Source organism: Penicillium lagena (assembly GCF_028827675.1).
Source record: "Penicillium lagena strain IBT 129212 chromosome Unknown utg000008l_segment0_segment0, whole genome shotgun sequence".
NCBI lineage: Eukaryota > Fungi > Ascomycota > Eurotiomycetes > Eurotiales > Aspergillaceae > Penicillium > Penicillium lagena.
This window is the reverse complement of record NW_026623229.1, coordinates 2255999-2283445: the sequence shown is the minus strand read 5'-3', so window position 1 is coordinate 2283445 and position 27447 is coordinate 2255999. Positions and strand designations below refer to the sequence as shown.

General features: G+C 52.4%; 10 protein-coding genes across 10 annotated transcripts; 5 read left to right on the top strand and 5 right to left on the bottom strand.

The window, feature by feature from the left end:
* Positions 1 to 421: 421 nt before the first annotated feature.
* Positions 422 to 1461, bottom strand: N7510_011545 (DUF1932 domain-containing protein; the record flags this gene model as incomplete). Its single annotated transcript, XM_056983470.1, has 2 exons — positions 422 to 1295; positions 1352 to 1461. 2 exons carry the CDS (start codon positions 1459 to 1461, stop codon positions 422 to 424), a joined length of 984 nt encoding a protein of 327 aa, XP_056828964.1.
* Positions 1462 to 2220: 759 nt separating this feature from the next.
* On the top strand, positions 2221 to 5325 carry N7510_011544 (transcription factor domain-containing protein; the record flags this gene model as incomplete). The annotated part of the gene is made up of 5 exons (XM_056983469.1): positions 2221 to 2346; positions 2399 to 2532; positions 2583 to 2857; positions 2910 to 3406; positions 3457 to 5325. 5 exons carry the CDS (start codon positions 2221 to 2223, stop codon positions 5323 to 5325), a joined length of 2901 nt encoding a protein of 966 aa, XP_056828963.1.
* Positions 5326 to 5829: 504 nt separating this feature from the next.
* N7510_011543 (kinetochore-microtubule binding complex subunit SPC105) lies at positions 5830 to 10485 on the bottom strand (the record flags this gene model as incomplete). Its single annotated transcript, XM_056983468.1, has 5 exons — positions 5830 to 6596; positions 6649 to 7270; positions 7325 to 9786; positions 9841 to 10204; positions 10264 to 10485. The coding sequence occupies 5 exons, from the start codon at positions 10483 to 10485 to the stop codon at positions 5830 to 5832; spliced, it is 4437 nt and encodes a 1478-aa protein (XP_056828962.1).
* Positions 10486 to 10775: 290 nt separating this feature from the next.
* N7510_011542 (40S ribosomal protein uS17) lies at positions 10776 to 11690 on the top strand (the record flags this gene model as incomplete). Its single annotated transcript, XM_056983467.1, has 3 exons — positions 10776 to 10950; positions 11235 to 11473; positions 11622 to 11690. The coding sequence occupies 3 exons, from the start codon at positions 10776 to 10778 to the stop codon at positions 11688 to 11690; spliced, it is 483 nt and encodes a 160-aa protein (XP_056828961.1).
* Positions 11691 to 12197: 507 nt separating this feature from the next.
* N7510_011541 (uncharacterized protein) lies at positions 12198 to 14054 on the bottom strand (the record flags this gene model as incomplete). Its single annotated transcript, XM_056983466.1, has 3 exons — positions 12198 to 13531; positions 13634 to 13925; positions 14001 to 14054. The coding sequence occupies 3 exons, from the start codon at positions 14052 to 14054 to the stop codon at positions 12198 to 12200; spliced, it is 1680 nt and encodes a 559-aa protein (XP_056828960.1).
* Positions 14055 to 15734: 1680 nt separating this feature from the next.
* On the top strand, positions 15735 to 17819 carry N7510_011540 (ENTH domain protein; the record flags this gene model as incomplete). The annotated part of the gene is made up of 5 exons (XM_056983465.1): positions 15735 to 15782; positions 15840 to 16077; positions 16130 to 16320; positions 16372 to 16483; positions 16540 to 17819. The coding sequence occupies 5 exons, from the start codon at positions 15735 to 15737 to the stop codon at positions 17817 to 17819; spliced, it is 1869 nt and encodes a 622-aa protein (XP_056828959.1).
* Positions 17820 to 19158: 1339 nt separating this feature from the next.
* On the top strand, positions 19159 to 21141 carry N7510_011539 (uncharacterized protein; the record flags this gene model as incomplete). The annotated part of the gene is made up of 4 exons (XM_056983464.1): positions 19159 to 19819; positions 19868 to 20184; positions 20234 to 20349; positions 20400 to 21141. The coding sequence occupies 4 exons, from the start codon at positions 19159 to 19161 to the stop codon at positions 21139 to 21141; spliced, it is 1836 nt and encodes a 611-aa protein (XP_056828958.1).
* A 541-nt stretch (positions 21142 to 21682) lies between these two features.
* Positions 21683 to 23418, top strand: N7510_011538 (ankyrin repeat domain-containing protein; the record flags this gene model as incomplete). Its single annotated transcript, XM_056983463.1, has 2 exons — positions 21683 to 22056; positions 22110 to 23418. 2 exons carry the CDS (start codon positions 21683 to 21685, stop codon positions 23416 to 23418), a joined length of 1683 nt encoding a protein of 560 aa, XP_056828957.1.
* A 272-nt stretch (positions 23419 to 23690) lies between these two features.
* Positions 23691 to 24885, bottom strand: N7510_011537 (uncharacterized protein; the record flags this gene model as incomplete). Its single annotated transcript, XM_056983462.1, has 2 exons — positions 23691 to 23857; positions 24846 to 24885. 2 exons carry the CDS (start codon positions 24883 to 24885, stop codon positions 23691 to 23693), a joined length of 207 nt encoding a protein of 68 aa, XP_056828956.1.
* A 412-nt stretch (positions 24886 to 25297) lies between these two features.
* Positions 25298 to 26302, bottom strand: N7510_011536 (acetate uptake transporter family protein; the record flags this gene model as incomplete). Its single annotated transcript, XM_056983461.1, has 3 exons — positions 25298 to 25630; positions 25686 to 25842; positions 25902 to 26302. 3 exons carry the CDS (start codon positions 26300 to 26302, stop codon positions 25298 to 25300), a joined length of 891 nt encoding a protein of 296 aa, XP_056828955.1.
* Between the last annotated feature and the right edge of the window lie 1145 nt (positions 26303 to 27447).

The window sequence follows — 27447 nt, the reverse complement described above, 5'->3', positions numbered from 1 at the left end:
ACACAGATCGCCTGGGACGTGAGGCTAGTCGATGATCTGATGAAATGGAGAAATGTCGTGATCGGGGCCTCTGGTTCGCCCGTTGGTGCGGCCAGGGGTCGCTTCACCGCTCTGGGAAGAAGCCCTAATTCAGGGCGACCGGGTGGGATTTGAAGGGAAGAAAGAGAGTGCGAGCAAAATGATCAATGGAATCGTCTGGCCAGAGGATTCCCCGGATTCATGTATCGAGCAGGAAGTCACAAGAACAAAAGGGGTTGTTCTTTCTGGATTACTGGTGATTACTGGTGTCCGACTCCGCCTCGCCCACAATCACACCCTTTGGGGGCCCGTCTCCACCGCTGATGACGCGGATTTATTACTTGTAAAGTACCAAAGCTTGGCGCTGGGTTACAGCCCGAAAACACCGCCGATCAGAGCAACCTTATGACATACGTGGTTCTAGCATTCGGGCAATGATCTGGGCGGCATCTTCAACGGTCGTGCCTCGTGTGCGATGTTCCACCCGTTCCTCGCCCAGGACCGTCTCCTCCGCGATGGCCCGATATATCTCTGCAAAGGCCCCATACACCCGGGCCCCCGTTCCGCCCCAATGGCCATTCGTATCGAACGCCTCCCCGATTCCGCTCATTTCGTCCACCCAGCGATATGCTTTGGGGCTCATGCCGATCACTCCATTGCGGGCCAGCGCGGCTGTCCTCGGCGAATACTGATCGAGATGGTCGAGTAACTCCGGCAGACAATCTGCCTGCTGGGCGGTGGAGAACGAGAGGATGGACAGCGCCGTTAGGCCCTTGGTTAGGCTGGCGAAGCTGAGTTTCAGCGTCGACGCCCCGCCAATCCGCGGCGAGACGATCTTCATGTTCACCACGTCGGCCAGGCTCGCAAACGTGGGGGGCAAGGACTCCGTCGCGGCGCCCGAAAGCACGACGCTGGGTTTCGTCCACGGGCCGTCCGGTGAGTTCTTCTGCGCCGGCGGGCCCCCTATGATCCCGCCGTCCAGACAGTGGCACTGCACTGACGTGGCGGACTCGTCGCGAAACAGCGCCGCGATCTCCTCCACCAATCGTGGGGACGTCGCATTGAGTTCAAGGAAGTAGAGCGGACCACTGTCCTCGACGGCGGCTCGGAGTGCTCCCGTATCCGGCAACCTGCATGCCTCCGCTATGCGTTGTCCCGTGGCAAGTGCGTCCCGCGGCGGCACGATAGAGAAGATATAGTCCGCTTGCACGACGAGCTCTTGGTCGGACGGGAGGGTCTCGATGGCCGCTAAGCGAATACGCGCGAGTGTGTTTTCACTGCTTGCTTGTCAGCACCGTCTCGCATGCCCTGAAGAACTAAGTATCTCAGTGACCTTCGCCCCGTTCCGACGGTCACTACACGGTAGCCATGAGCTTTCAACAGTTTGGCAATCCCCAGCCCCATATCTCCTATCGAGAGGATCCCAACAGTAGTAGGACGCATGATGCCGGTGGTGTTTCACTGTAGTTAGTCAGTTCTGAATGTCTGTTCGCTCTGATATCTTTCTTGCCCTGCGGGGTGCATTTGTCAGCTCCTCCTGGTCTGGGTGTTTCTGGCTAAAACGCTTCACGCTCGATTAAGCTTATATAGTCGTCTCTCGGCAGAGTCCGTGCCTTGAATGCACTATTTACCCGAGTTCCTTGTTTCCTTTCCTGCTTAGTTGGTTGGCCCGTCATGTCATCCTAGTAGGGATGTACGTCTGGATATATAACCAGGGTTGAATTGCACAAATATGTTGCTGATCGCCAAGATGCATAACTATTTCAGTCCAGAACGAATCTTTTGGATATCCAAAAGCTAAGACCCCTGTGCTGGGTGACTCGATTTTGTACGTCCGTGAAAGGATCCGGGAGGTACATGAAGGTACATATTTTGCTAGCGGTTGTATGCCCGCAAACAAGTCATTCCAAAGTACCCTTAATAATGAACGGAGACCGACCGTGCCGACACTTCCGACCCCCGCGACCTAACCAACATCTGCCTCATTATTAATAGCCTAGAGCTTGGCGTGCAAACTCGAAATCTCATCAGACCCTGCAGAACCTTTTGAATTTTTCCGAGACTAATTAAACTAATATCCATTGTATTGGTCGGATGGCCGCGATGCGATCTTCATCCTAAGGGGAAAAAATAGAACCAAAAAGGCTTGGCATGAACATCCTGAGCGGCGGGACCTCCGCGCTATAATCGCAGTGGCTGACGATGCCAAACTCCACGCCACCACTGGCCGTGGATGCGGCTGCTCCTGAGGAAATGGATGAGGATGCGAATTGGAGTGCGAAGGATGGCACGGCGGAGAATGTGGGGACCACGAGACGCAGTCCGAAGGTGGCTGATGCCTTATCCTTTTCCAGGAACAGAAGCTGACATATTTTGATAGGCTTGTGAGATGTGCTATCGGAGGAAGACCCGGTGTGAAGTGGACGGGTCAAATCCGGTCTGTCTTCAATGCATGCGGAGAAGCACCAAGTGTTTTTTCCCCTCGAGGAAGGAGAAACGTGCTGGTCTGAAACGGTAAGTGTCACCGACCGACCCCCTGACAGTTCTCCTCTGAAGGCTGGTAGAAAACAATATGTTCGTTCTTTGAAGGAACGTCTGGGGAGACTAGAGTCTCTGTTGAAGACGGCCGGCATCTTGGATGAAAACGCCATGAGCGAGGAGCTGTCTGATGACGATGATGATGACCCAGCAGATGAAGACTCGGAGGCTGAGGCCATGCAGCCCGAAGAGCCTCCCCGAAGTACCGGTGCTACTATGGTGCTTGGTAAACCATCTCCAGGCACTGGAGTCCTAGGACATGCCTTCAAGTGTGATGTTCGAGATGACTCGCGATATTTTGGTAAGATTTTCCCCTTGTGGCATATATTATAAACGACTCATCTCCAAAACAGGACGCGCATCTTCCCTCTCAATCTTATCACCGCAAGGGATTGAGTGGATAAAACGAAAGACCGGAGACGTCAGCTTCCTGAAGGTCTTATTCTCTGATTCTGCTCGAGACACTCCGTGGAATCACTGGCGACCAGATGTATTCCATGACCTATTTGCATCGAAAGTATTCAAGCCTCTACCGTCAAGATCGGAGGTGTTTTCCCTGATGAAGGACTTCTTTCGTACGGCGAATCGGCTGTTTCCGATATACCACGAGGAAACCTTCATGCGCATGGTGGAATGGCAGTATACGCAACAGACATGCGACGATGCCGCGCGGTGGGCAAGTATCAACATCATATTATCTCTGTCTTACGAGTATCGGCTCTCGAATAGCATGAAGCCGGAAAAGGACCGTGAAAAGGCCTGGTTGTACTTCAAGAATGCCGTCTCAGTCTTTACGGAGCTGACACTTCGGCGGACTGATCTTTTAAGTGTTCAGGCCCTGTTAGGAATGGTAAGCATTATGGAGGGTCTGTTGGAAATATGCTCTGACACCAATTTTAGGCTTTCTTCCTGCGAGGCAATTCCGGAACGCAGTCTGCCCTGCCCATAGTGACTGCTGCCATGCGGTCGTGTCAGCGGATGGGGCTCCATCGTGATATTCCACGACCCGAACTGCCCGCAGCAGAGCAGGAGCAACGAAAGCGTGTTTTCTGGATCGCATTTATCCTTGACCAAAGCACATGTCTCCGCGCCGGAACCGCGCCATCGCAACACCCAGACGACTTTGACGTCGCTCTGCCCGCAGATGCAATCGGCAACGAAGACACCTTGGTGTCCAACAATATTCCATTTTTCCGGCAGCTGTGCCGTCTGACGATCATTAAGAGCCGCATTTACAGTCAACTCTACTCCACCAAAGCGCTTCAAAGACCCCCTAAAGAAGTGTATCGCACTGTCAAGGAGCTGCACACCGAACTCGAGGAATGGCGGCGCCAACATCCTCTTCTCAAGGAGCCGAAACAAAAAGTTGCTGAAAGTGATTTCCTGTATGGTTTTGCATCTGTCGGTCTGCATTTCGTGTACTACAATGCCCTGATCATGGTCCATCGCATACCTCTTCTGATGAACTACGCATACTCGAGTCGCCTCCCCAATGCGTCTGGTAAGAAGCAGGCGATGAGTGCACAGGCATCCTCATCGGCCGTTATCTGTGTCCAGGCTGCACGGGATACACTCAAGCTGGTGAACAACATGCCATGGGGGGATATCGCATGGATCTGGTCTCTACTCTACTATGTGTTTCTGGCAGTAGCGACAATCTTCTCGAACACCATCCGCGACCACGACCACCCACACGCCCGAGAAGATCTCCAGTCCTTGAACATGGCCGCCACATTCTTTGCCACTCTCATCCCCGGCGATGGACCGAGCAACTATGCCGGCTTCATGACCCGCATGAGCGCCAACCTCGAGCGCATCGCCCGTATGGTCGTCGAGAAAGACGAGAGAATTGCCCGCGATCTAGAAAGCAAGGACAAAGAGCGTCGCGCCCCGGGAAGCAGGCGACAAAACTCTCGAACATCTCTAGCGCCCTCTTCGAGGTCACGGCATCGCTCCACGACAACACGCACATCCACGACGACTCCCGGGACTGCGGCCGTCCACCAACAAGCAATGCCCAGAATGCCATCTGCATCAACTACCACAGGACCTTACATGCCAGATATAAGCATCCCCGAAACGGTCGAGGGTCTACCGCCGGTAAACTCATGCGGGTACGTCGTGCCGATGAGCCCGGGTGATACCTCCCAAGACCCGACCTGCCATACAAATTCAACCACTACTCTCGACCACGGCGACTTTTCTACAGGAACCACCATGCCAACCTGGCAACAAATGGGCCAAACCCCATCGTCACTGGAAATGGAAAACATGCAATCCCCCTTCTCGCACAACAGCAGCGCCGCAACGACATCCACTGGCCCCGCATTTCCGGAATTCTGGCAAATTCCCCTAACAGCGGACTGGGAGTTCGGTAACAATCCGTGGGCGGGTCTCTTTCCCGCAGCAAACGATTATCCAGAGGTACCGGAACCAGCAGCAGAGCTGAACCAGTCCCAGCACGACCCCCATTACCACTATTACCAACAACAACAGCATCACAACCCAGCCGCACCGTCATCATCCCTGCCCATCCTCAGTGCCGAATCATTTCTGACCGATGGATCGACGGCTGATCCCGACGCCGGCTCGGGCGGTGGCGCGAGACATCATCCTGGTGATGATGACAGGTTTGGAATGGAGTATTTACGGTATGCGTTTGGTACGACCTCACAGGAGGACCAGGATCGGAGTCACGACTTGGAGCAGGGGCAGCAGAGTCAGGAAGAGGGACAGGAGTGGACACCGGGGTTTTTGGGGTTGTTTTAGATAACTATAATGCTGGATGGTGTGCTGTTACTACTGGACATAATCTCTAGTTTTAGTCCGTGAATCTTTTGGGGGAAATTTCGGGAATAGGAAAAGTACTCACTCACTTACTAGGCGTGCTTTATGAGAGGATTTGGATATATACGACAAGATAGGAATAGCTTTAAGGTAAAATGAATAGATTGCATCTGGAAGAACAAGCTCAACTGGATTAGGCATTGGGCTATACTACACTACTAGTTCCATCTCTACGCCTCAATGAGGAACACGAATGTTTTGAGTGCAATGTCATCATGTGAATCAGTTCATAAAAAAGTAAAGCTCAAATAAACATGAAAGCAATGAACACTAAAAAAGACCTCGCTCGTCCCGTGAAAAAAGAAACTCCTTGCCCGGCCCTTTCCCATCCACTCCATATCAAACCCCATTCATTCTGCGCCGTGGATAAAGAATAACAAATAACGTTCCCCAGGGAATCAAAAATCAAAAATCAAAAATCAAAAATCAAAACGCTGAGCCTTCGAGCACCCGCACAGCTTTACACCACATCCCATTCCCAAGCTGAGTATCATCCTGGCCATCATTCTGCTTCGCCAGCCCCTTGCCGAGAATAGCCTTCATGTCTGCATTAGCGAGACCGGACTTATTTCCCGAGCCAAAGCCATAGATCTTCGTTGCGAGGACATCGACATCGAAGTCCAGAGATCCGATAGGCAAGGCATCACTATTCTGGTTTTGAATGCGCGTGCGTACACTAAAGTCGACGTCGATTCTCTTCGCGCCAGCAGTGGATTTTGCAGCGGAGCCCTTGCGAGCCGGTGTGGATGACGAGCCAGTACCTAGAAGCGTGCAACGCGCGCGGAGGGAGAGAGACTTCTCATTGGGCCCGGAGAGGGTCAGGCGCGTGACGCCGCAGAATTCGAGCATGCGGGCTTCGGTTTCGAGGCCGAGCATGCGGTTCCATCCGTCGGTGATGAAGCGGAGGAGCTGTTTCGGGGAGATGCGGGATTGCTGGATGGTTGAGAGGTGGTGTTGGAGGGATTGGAGGACTAAGGAGGCGATAGGGGAGATGCTCTTGCTCTTGGCAGAAATCAGCTCAAGAGGGAGGTTGATCTGAGTGGCGTTCTTGACAGCGAATGCTTGTGGGTGGAACTTTAGTTGCAGCTGGTCGCGGTATGACATGCACAGCAGCGGTCCCGTTGACGAGTCAGATGGGGCAGACGCTGAAACGATCGACCAGCCAGTTTGGCGCTCGATCCGTTGGACGGAGGCTATTGTGAAAGATTAGTATTAAATCTCGCCAGCTTTTGGAGACAAGCCCACCTTTCAGCGCGCTGATCTCCCGCGCACTCCACCCACGACACTCCTCCTTCACACGCTCTGCCTCCTGAATCTGAGCCAGGTACTCGGCGCGAACTTCTGCACCGGCCTCAATCTTGATATTCTTCTCCTTAACTTCTTCCTGCAATTGTTGTAGCTCCCTCTTCTTCGCCTCGATCTCAGCTTCCACACCCGAAAGCTTTTCCCGCGCACCACGCAGCTCATTCTGGTCACAACTCTCCATCTCATCAACAAGCAGCTGGAGATTGGCAGCTTCCTGCTCCAGAGAGCCATGTTTCTCAACCAACTGAGGGACAGTGCTGTTGAGATGCTTCTCGCGTTTCGTCAACAGAGCGTCGTCGGCTTTCATTTCTTCAACGTGTCGGTTGAGCCCCTCCTTCAACCCCTCGAGGAGTTTCATCCGCCATTCGTACCAAGTAGCCTTGCTGAGCAGCCGGGCATGGGTCTTGACGTTTCGGAATTGGTTGTCCATAATGACCCTGATGTCTGGTGGAGCCGTGACATACTCACGGAATAGGGGAGGGTTGTCATTGCAGGTCTCGATCTCAATGGACCTAATCACCTGGCGACCCTCTGAGATGTAGGACTTCAACTCCCGGCATGACTAAAATAGGATGTAAGTAATGAATTCAACATGACGGAAAGGAATAGAACCTACGTGCTGGTATAGCTCGAGCATGGGAACTGTACAGAATCCAGCTGCGACACAATCATCAAAGGTAACGATGCCCGGCTTGGGGACGTCCTCTCCAGAACGCCTGTTCCTGCTCAGCCTCTTGGTAGCGCTGCCGGGCGCAGTGGTATGCCTTCTCTTTGTCGTGGTGAGTTCCATGAAATGGATATTGGTCATGTTCAGGAAGTCCTGTAGCTCAATCGGCTCGTATTCGCCGTCAACTTCCTCGGTTGGGGTGTCTTCTTCCTGCTCTGGTTGCTGGGGATCAGAAGCAATATGCGAGAACTCAATTCCATTCTTCAGAGGAGTCGTCGAGGGTTTGGAGGCTCTCCGTGGCTCTTGCGCAGGAGTAGCACTGCCCTTGAGAGGCGAAGAGCTTGAAGCTCTGCGAAGAGGCGAACGCATCGACCGGCGAGCTGTTTCATCCTTGGAGGTGTGTGGTGGCAACCGAACTCCCTTGACGGGACTGACATCGTGGCCTCGCAGTCGCTTGGGGGAGTTCTCTGCTTCTTCTTCGTCCGTGTCGAGCTCGACTGGCCGCTTTCCGAGGACTCCGCGAGCGGCGCCGACGTGGAGACTCTTTCGGCTGCCAACCTTGGTCTTCTTGGGACTGAGGCTTGAGATCATATCCTTCAAGTTCGCAGTTACATCCTTTTCCCCGGACTGCGACGACCGGATATGGCCATCTTCCCGGAGCTCCTCTTCTTGACGAGCACGGTCCTCCTCCTCTTGGAGCTTCAATGGGTCTTCAAAACGCACACCACCACGCGCTCTATCATGGGGGACAAACTGTGGAGTGTTTTCTCCCAGCGACAGTCGTTTATCGAGCATGGCAGCCACGCGAGGAGACCCAAGACCTTCTTTGTCGATACCAAGACCGGAAGAGCGGCGGCCCTCACGGGGTTGCAACACGACGAGTGGTGTTGACTCACCAGTGGCTGTGTTCTGTTCAAAGATACTCTGGCGCAAAGACTTGCGCTTGTTGGAAGATTGCGAAATCTCCGGTTGAAAGAGTTTCTTTGGCGACGCACTCCTGAAAGTAACATTGGCTGACGGCGGAGTCTTGCTAGGCGTAGTTGGCCTCACCCGGGGAGTTGTCTGTTTCGAAGGAGTCGATGGCTTCCTGACTGGCGAGTGCAGACGGTTTGCCGACACAGGGGTGCTCGACGCGCCGAGGGTAGAGCTATGTCGTGAAACTCTGGATCTCACACTAGCCAAGCTGGGGCTTCCATTCTCAGAAGCAACGGCGGCCACCTGGTAATTAAGCGGTGATTTGGCCGGTGATTTGGCAGGAGATTGGCTGACATTCTCCTGGAAAGGTGAGCTGTTCAATTGCCCAGACTCGGTCTCAAGCTCCATGAGTCTTTTTGCCTGCGCTTTATCACTGGCTTGCACCCCCGACGGAAGAATGCCCCCAATCGCACCGGTCATCTCCATGTCCATGTCGTCGTCGGATGCCACATCCGTATCCATGCGGTCCGACTTTGGGGTGGTGTTCTCAGCATTTCTGCTCAAGACTCCGCCAACGACTCCGGTAAATTCCATGGTCATATCGCCATCTTCGTTGACATTGTTGGGAGCAGTCGGTGGCGCAATGCCTCCGACCACATTGGTCATCTCCATAGTTTGGTCATCATAGTCGGATTGTTCGCCAGACGACTTGCGACGGACCACGCTCTTACGACGACCAGCAGACTGGCCCAGGATGCGTCCCACCGCGTTTGTCACGTCCATACTGAGATCCTCATCATAATCGGTGTCCTCAGACTCTGGGAGGGTTTGCGGAGGAGCAGCCACCTTGGATGGGTCCACATTCTCTTGATCATGCCGAGCGCTGATGTCTTCCCAGTCAAAACTCTGCCGCTGGCCCTTTTTGATCCACGGCTGGAATGCGCCAGTGATTTCTTGATCCGCAATTTCCATGGACATCTCGCCCTCGTCTTCGTCAACGGCGCGGGTCCCAGCTTCTCGTGCTGCGTGCTGTAGGGCTTCGTTGAGTCTGGCACTGGAGCTGGAGCGCGAGGATGTGTCGGTCATATCCTCCATGCTCATTGCAGTGCTCTCGGCGTCGAATCCATCCTCAGATCCGGAGGACCGGTCATCCACCTCCTCTCCAGCCATGCTCTGTGCACCGGTATCCTCACTTCCAGAAACAGAACTGCCGCTGAAAGGGCTAGACGATAGATCATGAGAGGCTTCACGGGTGCCAGAGGCTATCTGCTGCAGATCCTGCTGGCGAACGGGAGAGAAACCGAACTCCGAATCCGCAGGCGAGGAGGGAGCTTCGGCCGCGGGGGTGGATGGCGGCGGTACGTTCGAAGAGTTGGTGAGAGAGGAGGCTCGTCTGGTTGAGTTTGAGGTAGATGAAGAGGTCGAATCGTCGAGGATTTCATTCACGTTCCATGTGTGCAAGGTTGCTTCCGGAGCAAACGACACCCGGCGATTGGCTGAATGAATCCAAGTCAGCCCTGCTCTTTCTTAAGGGCCGGTACGATACATACCAAGCGACTTGCGTCGCGCTTCTCGCTTCTCCAGCATGCCCTGTTTTTCGCGTTCCTGGCGCTCTTTTTCGTCACGCTCTTTGGTGGCGGCCATTTCGTCGCGAATGGCAGACGTTGCGTTGAAGGTGTCGAATGGGTTGGTTGTGTTTGCATTTTCTGTCCGTGAGGGCTGCGGTGTCGTTTCAAAGTCGATCAATAAACCCTCCTTCCCTCGGCCATCATCATCCGCGGTGCCATCGTGGCTTTGCGGGACATTGCGAGCTGGAGTCCGCTTGTTTCGTGTTTCCTCAAAAGACGGGATGTTTCGTACGGCCACAGGTATCGTGGGCTTTAGAATCGACTTGAGTGGAAAGGCGGCTGTGGACTAGAAGAGCGCTCGAGTCAATATAGTTTCCTTGGATTGATGTAGAGAGTATGGTTTACCTTGCGACGATTACCATTGGAATTCTGCAGCGCATCCAGCCCGCCAGGTCCCAGACTCTTACTGCGGGACTTCTTGTCCTTTACTGCTGGCTTGGAGTTGACCCCCGCGCCGAAGTCTGCTGTCGCATTCTCCTTATCAAGAGACGTCATCTTGGATCGCGGTACATGGGCGATGGAGCGGCGAGAGCGCAGGCGCGCAGCCGGGTCTGTTCGGGAGGACATGGCGACAATAGCAGGTTTAGTCCCGGGCAGGTCCCCGAAGCAGGCCGAACTGGGGAAAGGTGTGTGCACTCCGTCGTTGTTGTTGTTTGTCTACATGGTCAATCCACCGCGTCTGGGCCAATCAGTCACGTGATGTAAACAAAGCACCGGGTAGCCCTAGCCCTAGCCCCAAATGGGACTAGTGTCCGCACAGTCAACGACACACATTGAATCTTTTCTCCATCGACTCTTCAATCCCATCCCATCCCGACTTCGCCTTCCCTCCCCCCCCAAGTCGACAACCCGCAACCATGGCGACCGAGTTGACCGTCCAGTCGGAGCGCGCTTTCCAGAAGCAGCCTCACATCTTCCTGAACTCGAAGACCAAGGCCAAGAGCAAGAAGGCTGGCCAGGTTCGACGGTGGTATAAGGAAGTCGGTCTGGGCTTCCGTACCCCCAAGACCGCCATTGAGGGCCACTACATCGGTATGCACGAAATCCCACGACTTTTCAGATGGCGGAAATTTGCGCAGTCGGTCTTTTTCGAGGATGGAGGATGAGTTGAGGGACACAAGGGGTCAGGCCCACGACGCAGGATTTGAGGGCAGCAATATTCAACAACGATATTCTGTGCTGGATTCTCGCGACTGTCATTCCGTCATTGTGTCACTGCGACTTGTTCCCTCATTGAACTTCGAAAAGACCGACTGTGGTTCTCGATCTGCCGAGTTGTGAAAATTTTTGGACTTGGTCGCTAATAACCCCAACAGACAAGAAGTGCCCCTTCACCGGTCAGGTCTCCATCCGTGGCCGTATCTTGACTGGCCGTGTCGTCTCAACCAAGATGCACCGCACCATCATCATCCGCCGCGAATACCTCCACTACGTCCCCAAGTACAACCGTTACGAGAAGCGCCACAAGAACCTGGCTGCTCACGTCTCGCCCGCTTTCCGTGTCGAGGAGGGTGACTGGGTTACCGTCGGCCAGTGCCGTCCCCTGAGCAAGACTGTACGTGGAATGATATTCGGTCCGGGGTCTTGGTGGTGTCGCTAGGCTCGGCTACCCGTGTTCTACGGAGCATGGGCCGCGCCAGCGATACCACCTCGATACGCACCTCTTTTTTATGATCACTGGTCGCTAACTTGATTCCTCATAGGTCCGTTTCAACGTCCTGCGCGTCCTGCCCCGCACCGGCAAGGCCGTCAAGGCGTTCAGCAAGTTCTAAGCGTTTCCAATGGAGAAGAAGATTGGGTGCTCGGAAGGGGAACAACATGGCGAAAGAAGCGGCATGAACTGGATGTAAAGGATTTCTTGGAGCGAGGGTCGGGATATTTTCACGAGTTTCCATGTCCTTGATACCTTGCTGAAGAAAATGTGTATCCACACTTAAAACAAAACATTTCTTCGACCTTTCTGCACTTGACGCCGTACAACACAGTTTACTGGTCATCTTTTCTTTCTCGACGCGCGCAGTTTGGAGCACCCACCGCTTTCCATTCTGTCTAGACAGGCCACTCGTAGATCGTACATGAGGTTTTTGTGGCTGTCATCTGCATCCATATCAATCCATTCCAAATCCACAAGAAACCGCAGCAAATCACACGCAATTCTAAGTCCGTCGCCCTGAACATTCATCTCAAACATCGTACAAAGTCTGGTGAATCTAATCATCCGTATCAATCCCTTCTAATCAAGCTCAAAACCACACCGCAACACCGTCAACAGCTGAGAACTACTTAATTCTCTCCCATCCCGAAATCATGCAATAGCGCTCGATAAACAAGGGCCCAGTCAGAGGACGCTCCGGAGGGCACGGGTTGTCAACAATGGACTCGGGCCACTCGGACTCGGAAGGCTCCACATGCACTGAATCGTTATCACCGTCGAAGGAAGAACGGAGCACGGACCGGATTCGTGTCTGTTCGGCAACAGCTGCATTAGTTGCGAGCTTTGCCCGCATATCATCGGGCATTGGCATCTCCACCGACTCATGTTCGTACTCGTTATTTTTGTGGTAGTTGAGGAACCCATCTTCAGCTTCTCCCGTGCCAAAATAAAGCTGTTCGAGAGCTTCGTCGAGAAGCGCTGAGCCATGGTTCGAGGTATCATCATCATGAACAGAGAACGTGCATTCAGTGGCCGTGTCATCGGCTGGGGTGGCGGAGCTTTGCGCTCGCTTGCGCCGAGTCTTTCCTTCCTTGTCTGAACCGGAACTTGAATCAGCTGTATCACATTCGGCCTCAGAATCGTTGGGTACGAACTCCCTGTCGGACGTCATGGAAGACTGTTCATCCTGATCATCAATGAAATCCGCGTCGCTATCGGAACATGCATCCATACCGATGCTAGCATCACGCAGATCGGGGCTAACGCTGTCCACACCGCGAAGAAAGTGTGCCTTCGGTCCCTTCAGGCGCCATTTCCATGAATTGGCAAATGTGAGAGCTACATCGGCGCGGTAGGCATCAGGGATTTCAAGGCGCTCTAAAAGCTTTCCGACGATTTGTCCAGCCTCGAGACTCGGAAATGAATTCGCCAGTGTGGCGCGCAGAGCTGGCCGAATGTTATCCTCCTTGCGTATCTCCGGCAGCTGAAGAAGCTGGCCAATCTGACAATGGATAGAAGCAATTGTCTCCAGATCGCTCACTTTGAACGTGGTGACGATCGCCTTGGCAGGCACATATCCCCAAATCAAGAACTCGCTGTAACCCTTGTATCGTTTAAACTGAATTCCAGAGCTAATAACGATCGATTGTGCCGAGAAAGCCGCAGTAGCCAATTTCGAGGAATCAATTACGGACACCACTGCGTCGGCGCCGGCGCGTAGAGCGCGGTGAATCGGGCCGAGCAACGTTGCAAAAGTCGAGATGAAGGGCGACTTGACCTTTTGCTTGGTGATATGTTGCGTAATGCAAGCCTTGAACTGCTCTTCCGAGATATCGCCGGGTCGGTAGATCTCAGGAAACACATTCGCAAATAACCCGGAGACGAGGAGGCCCTTCGAGTTGGATCCCTGCGAGTCTATATTACTCCACCTAAACAGGAGAGGTGGAAGATCTGTGCAAGCTCCTAGAAGTTTCTCGTTGCTAGTGTCGGCAGGGTGGACATTGGTCTAAAGCAGATAGTTAGCAAGTACTCTCTTCGAGTTTCCTAAAGAAAAGTGCATACTTGCCTCGGTGTTGTCACCAGGCTCATTTTGCTCCAGGATTTCGACCTCCTTCTCGTTTCCGCCGTCTATAAAACACCAGTAACAATTACAATTCTCTTTGAGCGAAAAGGCAGCGGAACCAGTCTGTTTATCGCTTGTGAGTTCAGTCTGAGAAGGGGCAGGAATTTCCTGCTCAGGGCTCATACGACCTTCAGTCGGGGAAGAACTGGGATGCATAGAGTGAAGGCGCAGCCTCTTCGCAATCACCAGCTCAGGCGTCACCGGGGAGATACTATCATCGGAGATTTCAGGCTCTGGTTCAAGTCCCTTTCGCTTCTATTGCAAATCACATTAGAATGTGGCTCTCAAAAGAGCTGATGGACTTACTGAAGCGATGTTGATGGGAGCAGTAATAGAGTTCTTCTTCTTAGTAGAATGCATTGGCTTCTTTTGAGCATACTCCACTGGCTTCGTAGGCTGATTCTTGGGCTATCACATATCACATTAAAGTGAACTCTTCGAAGGAGCTGATAGCTTACTGGTGTGATCAGAGGAGTAAGAGGAGCAGTATTTGCGACAGAGTTCGTCTTCTTAGATGGCTGAAGCTAAATGGTTGTTGTGTATCATGTTAGAAACAAAGCTTTCAAGGGAAGCGGTCGATAAACTCACTCGATTAATTCCCCCAACAGGAGACGACACAGTGGGAGGAGAAAAGAGAATTGTCTCCGTCATCAAGTTCTTCTTCCAGTTGATTGTTTTGGCTCGCTATTGCATGTCACATTAGAACAAGACTTTCAGGGGCAGGGATGCATATATATACCAAACCCCAAGTCATGGGAGGAGGGGGAGGGGGGAGGAGAAGGGGAAGGCGATGAACTCCTCTGAGCTCTATGTCGGTTCTATTGCATATCACATTAGAGCAGTGGTTCTGAGGGAAGAGGTGTATAAACTTACCATGATGGGAGGAGGTAATGATAGAGGGTGTTAAGACAAGAAGTAGGAGATGTGAATGAGGAGGTGGGAGGTGGGAGGGTGGGAGAAGAAGAGGGAGAAGAAGAGGGAGAAGAAGAGGGAGAAGAAGAGGCGACTTGGTTAAGAAAAGTACTCGGAGGCAGTGAAAGTGAATGCTGTGGCAGTATGTCCTATTCAGGACAGGGAAGAATAAGATCAAGAGCATATCGCAGGCATCCCATAAAAACAATAATCACTGAATAGTCCTATTGATTGGAACGGTGAATAAATGAATGCTTTATTTATCCTATTATACTCTACATACTCACCTCCGATTTGATCAATCAATCATCATCAGTAGCTCTTGGACATTGTAAACCCAACAAGTAATCCCACTAGTTGCCGCCTGCACTTCCCGTAGCCCTTCCCACTGCGGTACGCCACCTCGAGAGCATATCCTCGACGGGACCAATATCCGTCCGTATTAATTGAAGTCGAAGTCTTGAAGAAATGGAGAGACAAAAGGTGGGAGAAAAAAGTCATGCGAGACTGGGAGCCGCCACTTCTTGCTGCATCGCAACGGCATCACATCCTCTTCCGTGAACTGGTCCATTCTCAATCCCAGAACTTCCATATCGACTGCCTCACCATTGAAAATTGTGCCGTAAAAATCACGACAATATGCTCATTAACATGCTGTTGTCGATTCCATGCATAAATTGTAGATAGGGTTGCGTGCAGCACGAGATGCTCGGACCGGAGCTAAACCCGATTTGGCGACGGATGACTGAGACATCTCTCACTCTCTCTCTCTCTCTCTCTCTCGATTCCCCCCAAGCACCCTGTGTGATTCGGGCTATCTTTATCCTCCATCGCTATCCTACTCACCCTGAACCCTCACAGAGTACCTCCTGGCTCTTAATTGCCGACCCGGCTTTTCCGACCGTCCTTCTCCCTTTTCCCTCGAACAGCGACGTATCCTACGCAGCCAGCATGCCTCAATGAGCCACCTCCTGCGCGACACAGGCAATGATTGCGGAAGATCCGTTATAATAACTCGACGGTTGTGATCCTTGAAGCAGTCCTTTGCGGCACTTGTATTTACTCGGCTGCACCGGCTTCTCTTTCATTCAACCGTAATTGGGCATCGATCCGCACGCTTAGGAGGCAATGTCCCACAAGTTTGAGAAGTCCGTAAAAGGGGCCACCAAGCTCAAGGTCGGTTGACGAGCATTTGAATTGGCATTATGGTTCGCTCACATTCTAGCTACACAGCTTGCGGCCCCCAAATCCAAATATATCGAGCATATCCTCCTCGCGACCAAAACAGGCGATGCAGGGGTAGCGGAAGTGTTTCGTATTCTGCAGCTGCGGCTTCGAGACCCTGCATGGACCATCGTGTTCAAAGCACTCATTGTCGTCCATCTTATGATCCGCGAAGGCGCAGAAGATGCGGCGCTAGGGTACCTATCGGAGAATCCGAAGAAGATTGCGCCTAGTAATTTCTCTGAAGGTTAGTCCAACCTACGCTCAGTCCATATAACTGATATACTGACACGTTCCAGCGCAAGCACAGGGGCATAATATCCGGCGGTATGGCGAGTATCTCATTGTGCGCGCCCGAGCATTCGAAGCGACCAAGACCGACCACGTGCGAAGCGGTCCAGGGCGACTAAAGCGATTGAGCGTGGACAAAGGTCTTCTACGGGAGACGGAAGTTGTACAGAAGCAGATTCGTGCTCTGTTGCGCTGTGATGTCAGTTTATTTTCCTGTCGGTATGCATTCGGCGACTAACCCCCCATGCAGCTGTTGTCGGATGAGCCCGAGAACGAGATCAGCCTGACTGCCTTTCGCCTCCTCACCCTCGACCTTCTCACTCTGTACTCGGTGATGAACGAGGGCACAATCAATGTCTTGGGTAGGTCCCCTGTCTCCATGTTGGTCACGCTCCGTTTCTGAAACTGAGCCCTCTAGAACACTATTTCGAAATGTCGCGGCCGGATAGTATCCGCGCCTTGGCTATCTACAAAATGTTCACCAAGCAGACTGAGGAAGTGGTGCAGTTTCTTGGGGTTGCGAGGCATTTCCAGTCGGCCACTCGGTTGGAGATCCCCAAACTCAAGCACGCCTCCACTGACTTGGCACGCCTCCTTGAAGATGATCTCAATGATCCCGACTTTGATCTTCGTCGTCGGGAATACCTCGCTGCGAAAAAGGGTGGCCGTCCACCACCACCGCCCTCCACCGGCACCACGGCCGCTAGCGCCGCTCCGGCTGATTCCAAGCCCGTGTCAAGCGCGCCCCCGCAGCAAAAGCCCACTCCTACAGACTTGATGGATTTTTTCGAATCCATCGAACAGAACCAACAACCGATCGGGCAACAAGCCCCACTGCAGCAACCCGGGATGCAGTACCAGCAAACGGGCTTCCAACAACAACCGCAGCAAGGGTTCTACCCTCAGCAGACCGGGTTCCCGCAGCAATATCAGCAACCCCAGGTGACTGGGTATCAGCAGCCTCAGCAGACTGGATATCAGCAACCCCAGCAGACTGGGTATGGGCAATCTAACCCGTTCGGAGGATCTTATGCGCCGCAGAACCCAAACAATCCCTTTGGGCAACAGCAGCCGCAACAGCCGCAACAGCCGCTTCAAGCAACCCCCACGGGTGCAGGATTCGGGGGATACACACCGCAGCCACAGTCGTATGACTACCAGTCGCAACTCGCCCCGATCCCGCAGAGCGGTGTTGCCTCGTATGCTCAGCAGCAACAACCACCGCCACCGGCCGTGCCGAGACCGCAGCAGGGAACGCCGACAAATCCATTCCGGCAATCCATGCTGCCCCAATCCTCCACAGGACCTTCGACACCCGCGACTCCACTCTCCCGTCAAAACACGAATCCATTCGCTCGGCGCCTATCCATGGCAACGCCGCAGTTCAGCCAAGGGTCGTCTGAGCCTTTCTCCCCACAGTCCGCTCAATCGCAGCCACCACTGCCAACGCAGGCCCTTCAACCCCAGCGAACAGGAACCAACCCCTTTGCACGGAGCTCTTCAGTCCCGCCCTCGCAGCAGCAGGGCCTGCAGCCGTTGCAGCCAAATCCTACGGGGAGCACGAACCCCCTCCGTCAGAGCCAGTTCATCAACCAACAAACGGGCCGAGGCTGGCAAACATCTGGACAAACCGGGACAATGGGCGGATTGGAACAGATGGACACTGTCCCAATCTTTCCTCGGCCAGGCATGACGTAGCAGCAGTCCTAGGAGATCCCTAAATTCTTATTTTGGTTTATTCTTTCCTAGCGACTCATAACATGCCTGATATACTTCATTTTGGTTTGGTTTCATTTTTTTCCATTGTACTTCTATGCATTTCGGCGACTCCTGGCGTGTAAATGGTTTTTACTGCATGTTCCCGGGCAGCTCGCAGAGCGAGTCTTAAGACTGAAATTCAGAAAGCTTTTGGTCTACTATGTCAAGAAGAACGCCTGTGTAGATAGCTTCCAACCGCCTACTCCGATCATCATCGAATTTCCCTAATCGGGTACACGTGTTCTCCATACAACCTAGGGGTGGCTCGTCGTTCGTCTTCACTCTTACGCTATCTGAGAACCGAAATGCCCAGGCGGATGTCTCGGCAATGCACCACTCGGCATCCCAACGCCTCGCCCTGCGACAGGGCGCATGAGTCGACCGGGATGATAGTCCTGTTTGAAGATATGCTTAGTTCTCGGCGGGTCCTCCACCTCAGTCGTTGGACGGTCGGGTTCTTCGCGGATTCGCGAAGGGTTCGAAATACTTATGTAGGGGCCAGAGGACAGATGGATTGTTTCATGATTCATTCCATGTGCTTTTCCTTAGCGCATGCAGATCCATAATACGGCACTACATACTCCTTTTACTGTTGAGCGCTATTTATTCTGTGGCCCTTTAGCCCTTTAGCCCTTCTCCGAGCCCTTGTGCATGTTTAGACAGGTCATTTACGCAATTGGCACGGGTCCGGAGCTTTAACGAACGCCACTTTACTTTCTCCGGGTCCACCACGCGGGTGAAGAGAAGGATCAAGCAGGGAACGTTGTCAGACTTTCCAGTACGTAGCACTGCAGCGCCCGATTAATGCAACCGTCAGCATGGATGCATAGCCTCGTCAGCGAGAGATCGGCTTTTGTCCCTGCAGAAATCATGGCAGAAACGTAGATATTCGTGGGAAAAGCACAGGGCGGCCTGGGGCAAAAAACGCGAACGGGCCTCCGGGGCTGTCGGAATCAGATCGGGCAAAGCCTAGAGCACTGCCGGCACCAATAATAAGTTGGATAACGATTGTCCTTATCCACCTGAGCCGAGAGACGAACGGAACATTCGCCGACCACTGTTGAACAGCGCCCGGCCTGGCAATTAGTTAATGAAGTGAACTAAATGTCTCAAGTGCTGATTGGCGCCACTCGTGAATTGAGGAAAAAGGTTTGTCTTCAGCCGCATTTAGTTACGACACGCGTTTCTACCCCGCCGGTCCCCCGGTTAAAAAAGAGACTCTTCCTCTCTTTTTCCCTCTCTGTTCAATGCCTCCGCTGATTCCGTCAAGCTCGCCGCCATGGATGCCAAGGACGCCTTCACCGGCCCCGAACATTCCTTACCGGTGCTGTCCCGGGCGCCTCCCGCAGAGACCGTCGCTGCCGCCGACCCTGATTTGAAGGAATCAACGGCAGCTCCAACACTGGAACCCCCCGCCCGCAGTGCGTCGTCCAAGGTGCGCAAGGCCCGCAAGAACAACAATGCGTCGGGCAAGTCGACTCTATTCTGGGTCAACTCGGATCCACAGTCCGCAGCCCAGGGGACCAAGGACGAGACCCTGAAGCGCATCCGCTCGCATGTGATGTCGGAGCACAACCGGAAGAAGAGACTCGAGAACACGAAACGATACAAGAGCAAAACCTGGAAGCACCTTGCCTTTCAACCTCCCGCGACGGCGATCACCGTCGGTCCTCAGCCTCTGCCCACATCGGGGTCGCTTGATAATGATCAGAGCTCGGCTGTGATTGAATACTCGGGTGCACATAATGAGCTCATCCCCGCGGGAACTACAACATACGCTGCTTCTACCGCATACCCTTCATCGTCGAGCTGGGATGACGATGAATATGATGAATCCTCCTCGACGTCCATATGGTCCTACCTGGGGCAAGGCGCTAGAGATCCATTCAACACTGGGCATACCCACCTCACAGATCGGATGATGCGCCACGTACAAAGCTGTATGTTTTCCCCATCGGGATTTGTCTGACATGCTAACACCCTGGAAGTCCTTTGGGATCTCACCCAAGAAGCCCATCCATTACAAACTCGCTATAAGCCAAAATTGCAGGCGCATTGGGCCGGCTTGATCCAAAAGGACCCGGCGATTCTACACGCCTCAATTTGCATGGTGACCTCGAACGCGGCCATGCAAAGAGGCGAGTTTCCTCTTACCGACCCGAGTAAACCACGCACCCTGCTCGTGCTGGATACGCTCCATCACCGCGGCGAGACGATCCGCCTGGTCAACGAAGGTCTATCTGATCCGGCCAAGGCCTCCAGCGATGAACTGATTGCCGCGGTCTCCACCTTGCTAACAATCGAGGTGAGCTTCACACTTTTGGCGTGATTGGAAATTATACTCACATATCTAGATCGCGTCCGGCAATCCCGATTACCTCAAAATCCATCTAGCCGGACTGCGGCAAATGATCGCATTACGCGAAAACTTTGCCGATGTACTATCAGATATCCGCTTTCAGATTTCATGGTCGGTTATTGTACTCACAGGAAGGCACAGTCAGCTGACTCTTTATACAGGACCGACATACGGGTCGCTTGTATGGCGCACGCCAAGCCCATCTTCCCTTTTATCCGCGGCACCCGTCCAGAAGGGCTAACTCTTACTCCACTTAACGACGATATTGCCCAACTAGCTACACGATTAACACCCCTGACGAAGGTGCCCGGCATTTTCAACGAGAAATTGATACAAACCATCTATGACCTAATTGAACTCAGCTGGTACGCTGAATGGATCAAAGGCAACACAGGACAGAAAGATATTAGTGAAGAGACCGAAGATTACTTTAACAATGAGGTGTTGCATGTGGAATATTCCCTACATGCGGACCGCTACACGACCACAGGTCAAGTGAAAGGCGACAACTCGATCGAGGGCTGCACGCGCCTCGCCTGCTTGCTCTTCCACAACTCCGCTATCTGGAACTTTTATCCTTCTCTCGCTCCTCTCCTGCCACAGCCTATCATCGCCCTGCGTCTCGCCCTCGCCGAGACCATTCCGACAGGCCTCTTTGGTCTCTGTCCCGATCTGCTGTTCTGGATGCTCTTCATGGGTGCTGCCTGCAGCTCATATCTACCGACAGAACGCACCTTTTTCCTCAGTGAGCTAGCTGCTGCTTCTCGTCTCCAGGGGATCAACACTTGGCAGGAAGCCCGACCTATCCTTCTAGGATTTTTCTACGTCGACCGTATTCACCTGCCCATGCTCCGCCAGATTTGGGAAGAGGTGCAGCGGCAGCACACGCCAATAGAGTTATAATTCCTTTTCTCTCTTGTAGATTTTCTGGGAAGTTTCTTTGGGCTTATAAAGACATATTACCGAGTTCACCTATATAGTATAGTTATAGTTAACGATTGACGACTCTATTCTAATGACCTTAACTTGAAGAACCAAGCTCTGTATACGTAGATTGTTTATACATGCCCCTTTCCTTTTTTGTTTGGGTGGGGGGTAATAGCACGAAGGAGATTTTAGTCTGAAAGACTACTTGCGAGAGAAGAAGTTGGGGAAGATGTAGGACAAGGTACGCGCTTTCTATCTTGGCGGAAAACTAAACGTATCGCTTTGCCGTCACTAAGCATTGCGGTGAAATACTTTGCTCTACACTAGTAGTCCCTATTTCCGCCCCCATTCTTGCCAAGGTGTGACCTAAGTAACTAACGAGAGATGCACCGCCCCTATTAGCTGCGGTAGCGCAGCCCCCCAAACCTTGGGTCTAAATAAAGTACACGATGCAGACAAAATAAGAGCTTCGCGCCTTCAAAATCAGAACCAAAACTATTCCTAACCACACACCCAAATGCAACCACCACCCATGACGGCCACATCGGATCATGAGGGTGCCACACCCACCGGTCAAGTTGCTGCGCTCCACCCACTGGCCGAGTCGATCTATCTCGCCGCCGCGAGGTCATTGGGACTCCTCAAGCAGGTCCAGAGTGAGCTTGGGCTTTTTCTTTCAGTATTGAGTACAACTGAGACGCATATCCCGCATGTTCCCCGGGATAGTGCTCAGGATACGGAAATCAGCATAACATTGGAGGCATGTCGTCAAGTGTTGCTGGACTTGCAACAATTCAAAGAATGCTCCGATGAGAGCCAAATGTCTGATTTGGAAGCGAGGTTGTCCGCTTGTATCATTGATCTTACATCCTTGAACACTGATCTGATGAAGTAGGTGTCTGGGTAGTTTGCTTTCTAAAAGTCAATTGCTAATTTCGGCTTAGAATCTCGCAAGAAAATCTCGATTGCAAGTTGCAAGCGTTCATAGACGAGATGCGCATTGGCATGCGAGATTCGAAAATTGTTGTTAATGCATTGAGTGGCCATTCTTCCATCAATGATTGTCCACAATGGAACCTACTGCAACAGGAGCTGGTAACTGTCACGGGAATCAGCCCTGCCCTAATCAATGAAGAACGCATGTTTATTGTGGCAAAGCTGCGAAGTGCTTTTCCGCAGCAGGAAAGCTCTCCTAGTCCGCGCGGTGCAAAGCGTGCCTCGGCCCAACGACATTCCTCCTCAATATTCTCGAGCGACGGCGGTTTCAACCAGAAAGTCATACCCACTGACAAATTCCCAAAACTAATGGTCTCACAAGCTAGTGTAGAATATTCAGACAAACAAGTGTGCCCCAAGCGCAGTTTCCCCATGCGGGTGAAAGCGCAGTCCGATCCATATGCAGTGGAAAACACGCCCCCAAAGGACAATTTCCCGGTGCGAGTCGCAACATTCACCGAGGCGCAAAAGCAAACCATGCAACAACCCCAGTACAATCCTTCAGGCAAGAAACCCAGTGAGGTTCGCAAACTATTCTACCAAATTCGGCACGGACAGCACGATTTCTTCTATCACATCTCCTGGGGCAGTTTCCCGCTAGTGAAGCAGTGTCTCGAAAAAGGCGCCGACATCGAAGCCGTGCATGAAAACGGATGCGCACCACTGGAAATGGCAGCATCATACGGCTACGAGGAGATTGTCCGCTTGCTTATAAACTGGGGCGCAGACATCAACCATTTTTCTTTCGCACAGCCAACTGCGCTTGGAAGAGCTGCTGCAATCGGGCATGGAAGACTCGTCCAGTTACTGCTGGAGAATGGAGCACATGTGAACTGCGGTGGACAAAAACCGCTCTCCAAGGCTGCAGAGGCAGGCTGTGAGGATATCGTTCAGGTGCTGCTGGCTTGCGGTGCCGGAGTTGATCTGGTAGATGTTGATGGGTACACTGCACTGGGAAAGGCCGTGAAGAATGGACGTGTGGCTGTGGCGCAACTTCTTTTGGATAACGGGGCAAATGTTAATAAGAATCTGAATGATGAAGGAAGACGGCCGCTTTATGACGCTGTTGAGATGGGCTATGTGAATATGGTAAGGCTGCTGTTAGCTTACAGGGCTGATCCTCACGTGAAGACTCGGCAGGGGGCTACTGCCTTGTCTCTGGCTGTGTCGATGAACAGGAGAGATGTTTTAGGAGTCTTTCAGCATTTTGGATATTCGGCCGAGTCTACTGGATATGCAACGCTGCAGTATGCTTAGGGTGTGAATGTGTATAGTATTAGAGGCAAGAAATGGACAAGGGAGATGTAACACCGAGACGTTAGAAGCAAATTTATAGAAAGTTACGTTATTGACTGCTCGGACTCCTCATAGAAGACGGGTCTCTACTTGGGGGTTACAAAACTTGAGGCGCATTACAAACTCGCCTGGACCCATTTGTTCAGCAGGCTATAGTCAGGATTTTTTTTTTGGGGAAAGTGGCCCCATCCTCTGTCTTTTCCATTCGCAACTAGCTAGACGAGTGGGTGGTTCTAGCTTATCAGTATGGCTTCCATTCTCACAATCTCCGAGGATTCGGCCCCGTCAGCATCAGCTTCGGCCTCGTTGCCCTTATGCTCCTTCGCGCCGTTGTACTCGACGCCGTTGTTCTCGACATTTTGGGCTTCATCCGCTGTGGCTTTTTCTTCATTTTCCTTTTCTCTCCGTTCCTTCCAGTTGTTTGCAAAATGCCCAGTCTACTCATCCGGGTCCCACTGCAGAACCCTAATTGCCGTTTCTTCCAGCTTCCGACCCGGCGGTTGCTCCATCTCACTCTTTTCTTTTCAGGCAGCAGACAAAGTCTGTCTTCTCACGCTCTCTGGGGGCTCTTAGCAGACCCAAAAAAAGACGTTTCTGTTCTTTCTTCTTTGATGAAGCATTAGTATTGATGAATTGGGCCCCAAAAAAAAATGTCCAAAGATCGTTTCAAGTATAAGGGTTCTGCCCGTTCCTGAGGTATGCCCTAACTAAGCTTTTCCTTAAATAACTAATACCGAAACTACTGAAACATTGATCTGGTCAGAAATCCGAGAAAACGCCGGATTTCACCCATCATTATCATTGCCCCCACTTTTTTTTTGACCAGACACGCCGGGAAATTGGAGGATATAACAAGCTCCGCCTGCGCCCTTATCTCTGAAGGATCGATTACATTTATTTAAGAGATCCTCCCTGCCCGATTCTTCTGTGTGGATTTCTGTTTCTTGGCGGATTCCTACCTCCTTGCAATTGTTTATATCTACATCCTTCGGCCAGACTTGTTCTCACCCGGCCATTGAACTAACTCTTTCATGCTTTCTTTGAATTCCTTTCTAGGATCTATCTTCCTACACTCACAACTTATGGTTTATTGTATTAATGGATGCTTGTCTGGCAGGACATGTGACCAGGGCCCATGATGTTTCTCTACTCAACCACAGCTCGCCTTCGTCCATCCATGCTTCTTCCGTTTCCCACCCAGACGCGAGACTGTTCTTGAGATAGCAGTCAAAAGCCTGGCCTACATTCGATGGCATTTGAACTGCACGGGCAATGAGGGACATCCACTGCATGCAAAAGACGTTCACTATGTCTCCATGATCGGCACTAGGCTCGCTGGCTAACAACTTCAGTCAGCCAATGAACTGATCCAGGTATGGACAACCCACCTACACCTACACATACTCTCTTGAAAACGGCACAGCACATTGTGACCATAAGTCATATCATTTGACCATAGTATCATAGGTGATTATTACTGACAGACTAGTAGCTAGGAAACTAAATACAAAAAAAAGGGGGGACCAAAGCAAGGAAGTACACTTGCTTCCTCCCCCGACATTTTATACTGGCGTACCCACAATCCGAAGAGGCTTTGCAGATGTGCCAATGGCTTCATTCACCGCGCCAGCGAAGCACCTTTGCAGCGACTGACGAGCCACAGACTGATCTCCATTCCTCGAGTTGCTCACCTCACACCAACACCGCAACTCAGTCCAACACACCTCGAGGAAACAAACCCCTTCGACTGCAGAAAAGATCGTACAAGAATGGGTATCAAACATTACAACCCTCACCTCTTCTCTCTTTCTTCTCTTGTCTACTCTCGGGGGAGATATATTTAAACCTGCTCGCGCACGGTCTTGTTGCGGCGGGCTTTGCCAGTGACCGACCAGGGGAAGTGGACCACCGGAACAACGAAGAAGCTGTTGCTGTCGTCGGCAATACCAGCGAAGGCGTTGTACCAAGCGGCAAACGCAGCCAGGAGACCAAAGAGACCACCGGCCTTCGTGAGATTGGGGTTGGGGGCTGCGTCGGCGGCAGTGCCCTGGTGGAAGAGGTAGCCCAGGCCGAGCAGCAGGAAGGTCATGTCCAGGAAAAAGAACAGGAGGAAGAAGGCCAGCGTTGAGCGGAGCGTGCAGAAGACCAGGATGGTGGTGAAGATGAACCAGGCCTGTGAGTGAGTCTTGATCAGCGGGTGCTTTTTGTCATTCAGGAGTGAAACCCACCATCAGGAACAAGCCCATTGCGTTATTGAAATCCTCGGACGCGTACGCCTTGGCAATCTCGAACCCGCCGGGCGTGAGGGTGATACCGAAGGCAATCCAGAATCCACCATACGAAGACAGGGCAGTGGCACCGAAGGTGTTTCCAACAGCCATTTCCCTATGAAGGAATTTTAGCTGGAGAGTCTTCAAAGGTTCAATTGACGAGTTGTGACTTACCACATGCCGGCAAGCAATTGCACCAGACCACCATATCCAAAGGCCAGACCAACGACGATGTTGGGGGCGGCCAAGCCACGGGTGCTCATGTTGATGAGACTCAGCACGAAGGTGGTCAGGGCGAAAGCAGACAGACCCAGAGGAGCTGGGTTGGCGAACTTGCGACCCTCGACGGGCTTGTACAGACCGGGCTGGAACTCACCGCCAAAGGCTGGCAGACGGGACTCGGCGGTGTTGATGTGAGCCAGAGGACCGTAGCCGAAGCGGGCAGCCTGCTGAGCAACATGGTGCTCCTCCGCAGACATGGTGGGGTTCACGGCGGAGGTGGTACCGTTGGTCGCGGCGGCGTCAGCCTCGACGTTCTTCTCCAGAGCGATGTTGTTTGTTTCGGTTGCAGACATGATTGTTGCTTCCGAAGACTGCAAATTAAGGGTTAAAAAAATTCCTATCAAAGGTAAAAGACCAGCTTCGCTGTGTCAACAACCACGACCAATATTATAACACAGTTATAATAGGGGGCGGCAAATTGCAACACAAAAAAATAGGGACAATCCAAGCAACGGGGAGCCAAACAGCACTGCTGGGCTAGTTGATGGGATGCAGGGAACACCAATAACGACAACGAAAAAGATGACGAAGAAAGAAAATACGAGAGGAGAAAGGAGCCGGGGTTATTATAGGAACGCGGAAGGAGCGTTGTCAAAAAACGCCCTGGGCCATGGTGATCCAGATGGGAAAGGGGCCAAGCAACCGCGCCAGAGACGCTAGGCGAAGCTAGAGACGAGCGTTGCAGCACGAAGTGGACAGGCGGAGTGGAGAAACAAAAAACTCAACACTTACTTTGGAATGATTTTCTGGGTTTTTCGGTGCTCAACAACAGCTCTCGGGGTTCACTAAACCGCAATAGTATGCAAACACCGTTCCACCGACGCGAAGGTTATTGAACTGAGGTGTTAGACCAAGTCGCAAAGTGGATCCGAATTTAGGCTGATCAACAATAGACCCAAAAATTATTGATGGTCAGGACAAGCCTCGAAGTGCCACAACTCGAGGGGGGGGAACCGGGCTGGTAAATATACCTCCGTGTCTGCCAGCAGTCGGGGAGGGGGTATCTAAAATGCATGCCGAAACAGCCATTCGCGGAGACGGTGTGGGACAGCAGAAGAAGGAAGGAGGGGGGGGGGATCAGAGTAGCACGGCATCCCAGACGAGCGCACTAACTTGGGCACGGAGGCATGGATGAAGGGAACTACTCAGATTGGCCAAAAGTGGAGATCGATGGACCAGACAATGGATCCGGGGATGGCAGAAGAGAACACCGGTGACTGGCCGGCCGGACGGGATGAAGGCCATGGAGGTACCGAGCACGCCGAAGAAACAGAGTTCAGCATTTGTTCATCACCGCTAGGATGATCGTTCCCTCTATACCGGATATTATTCCTGTCAGTGATGATCGACTCTGCCGATGACGGTGGGTTGGGGTTGTTTTTTTCCTCCCGTGACAAGCCCAGACCCCATCCGTCCACGCAGTAGGCCCGGGATTCGT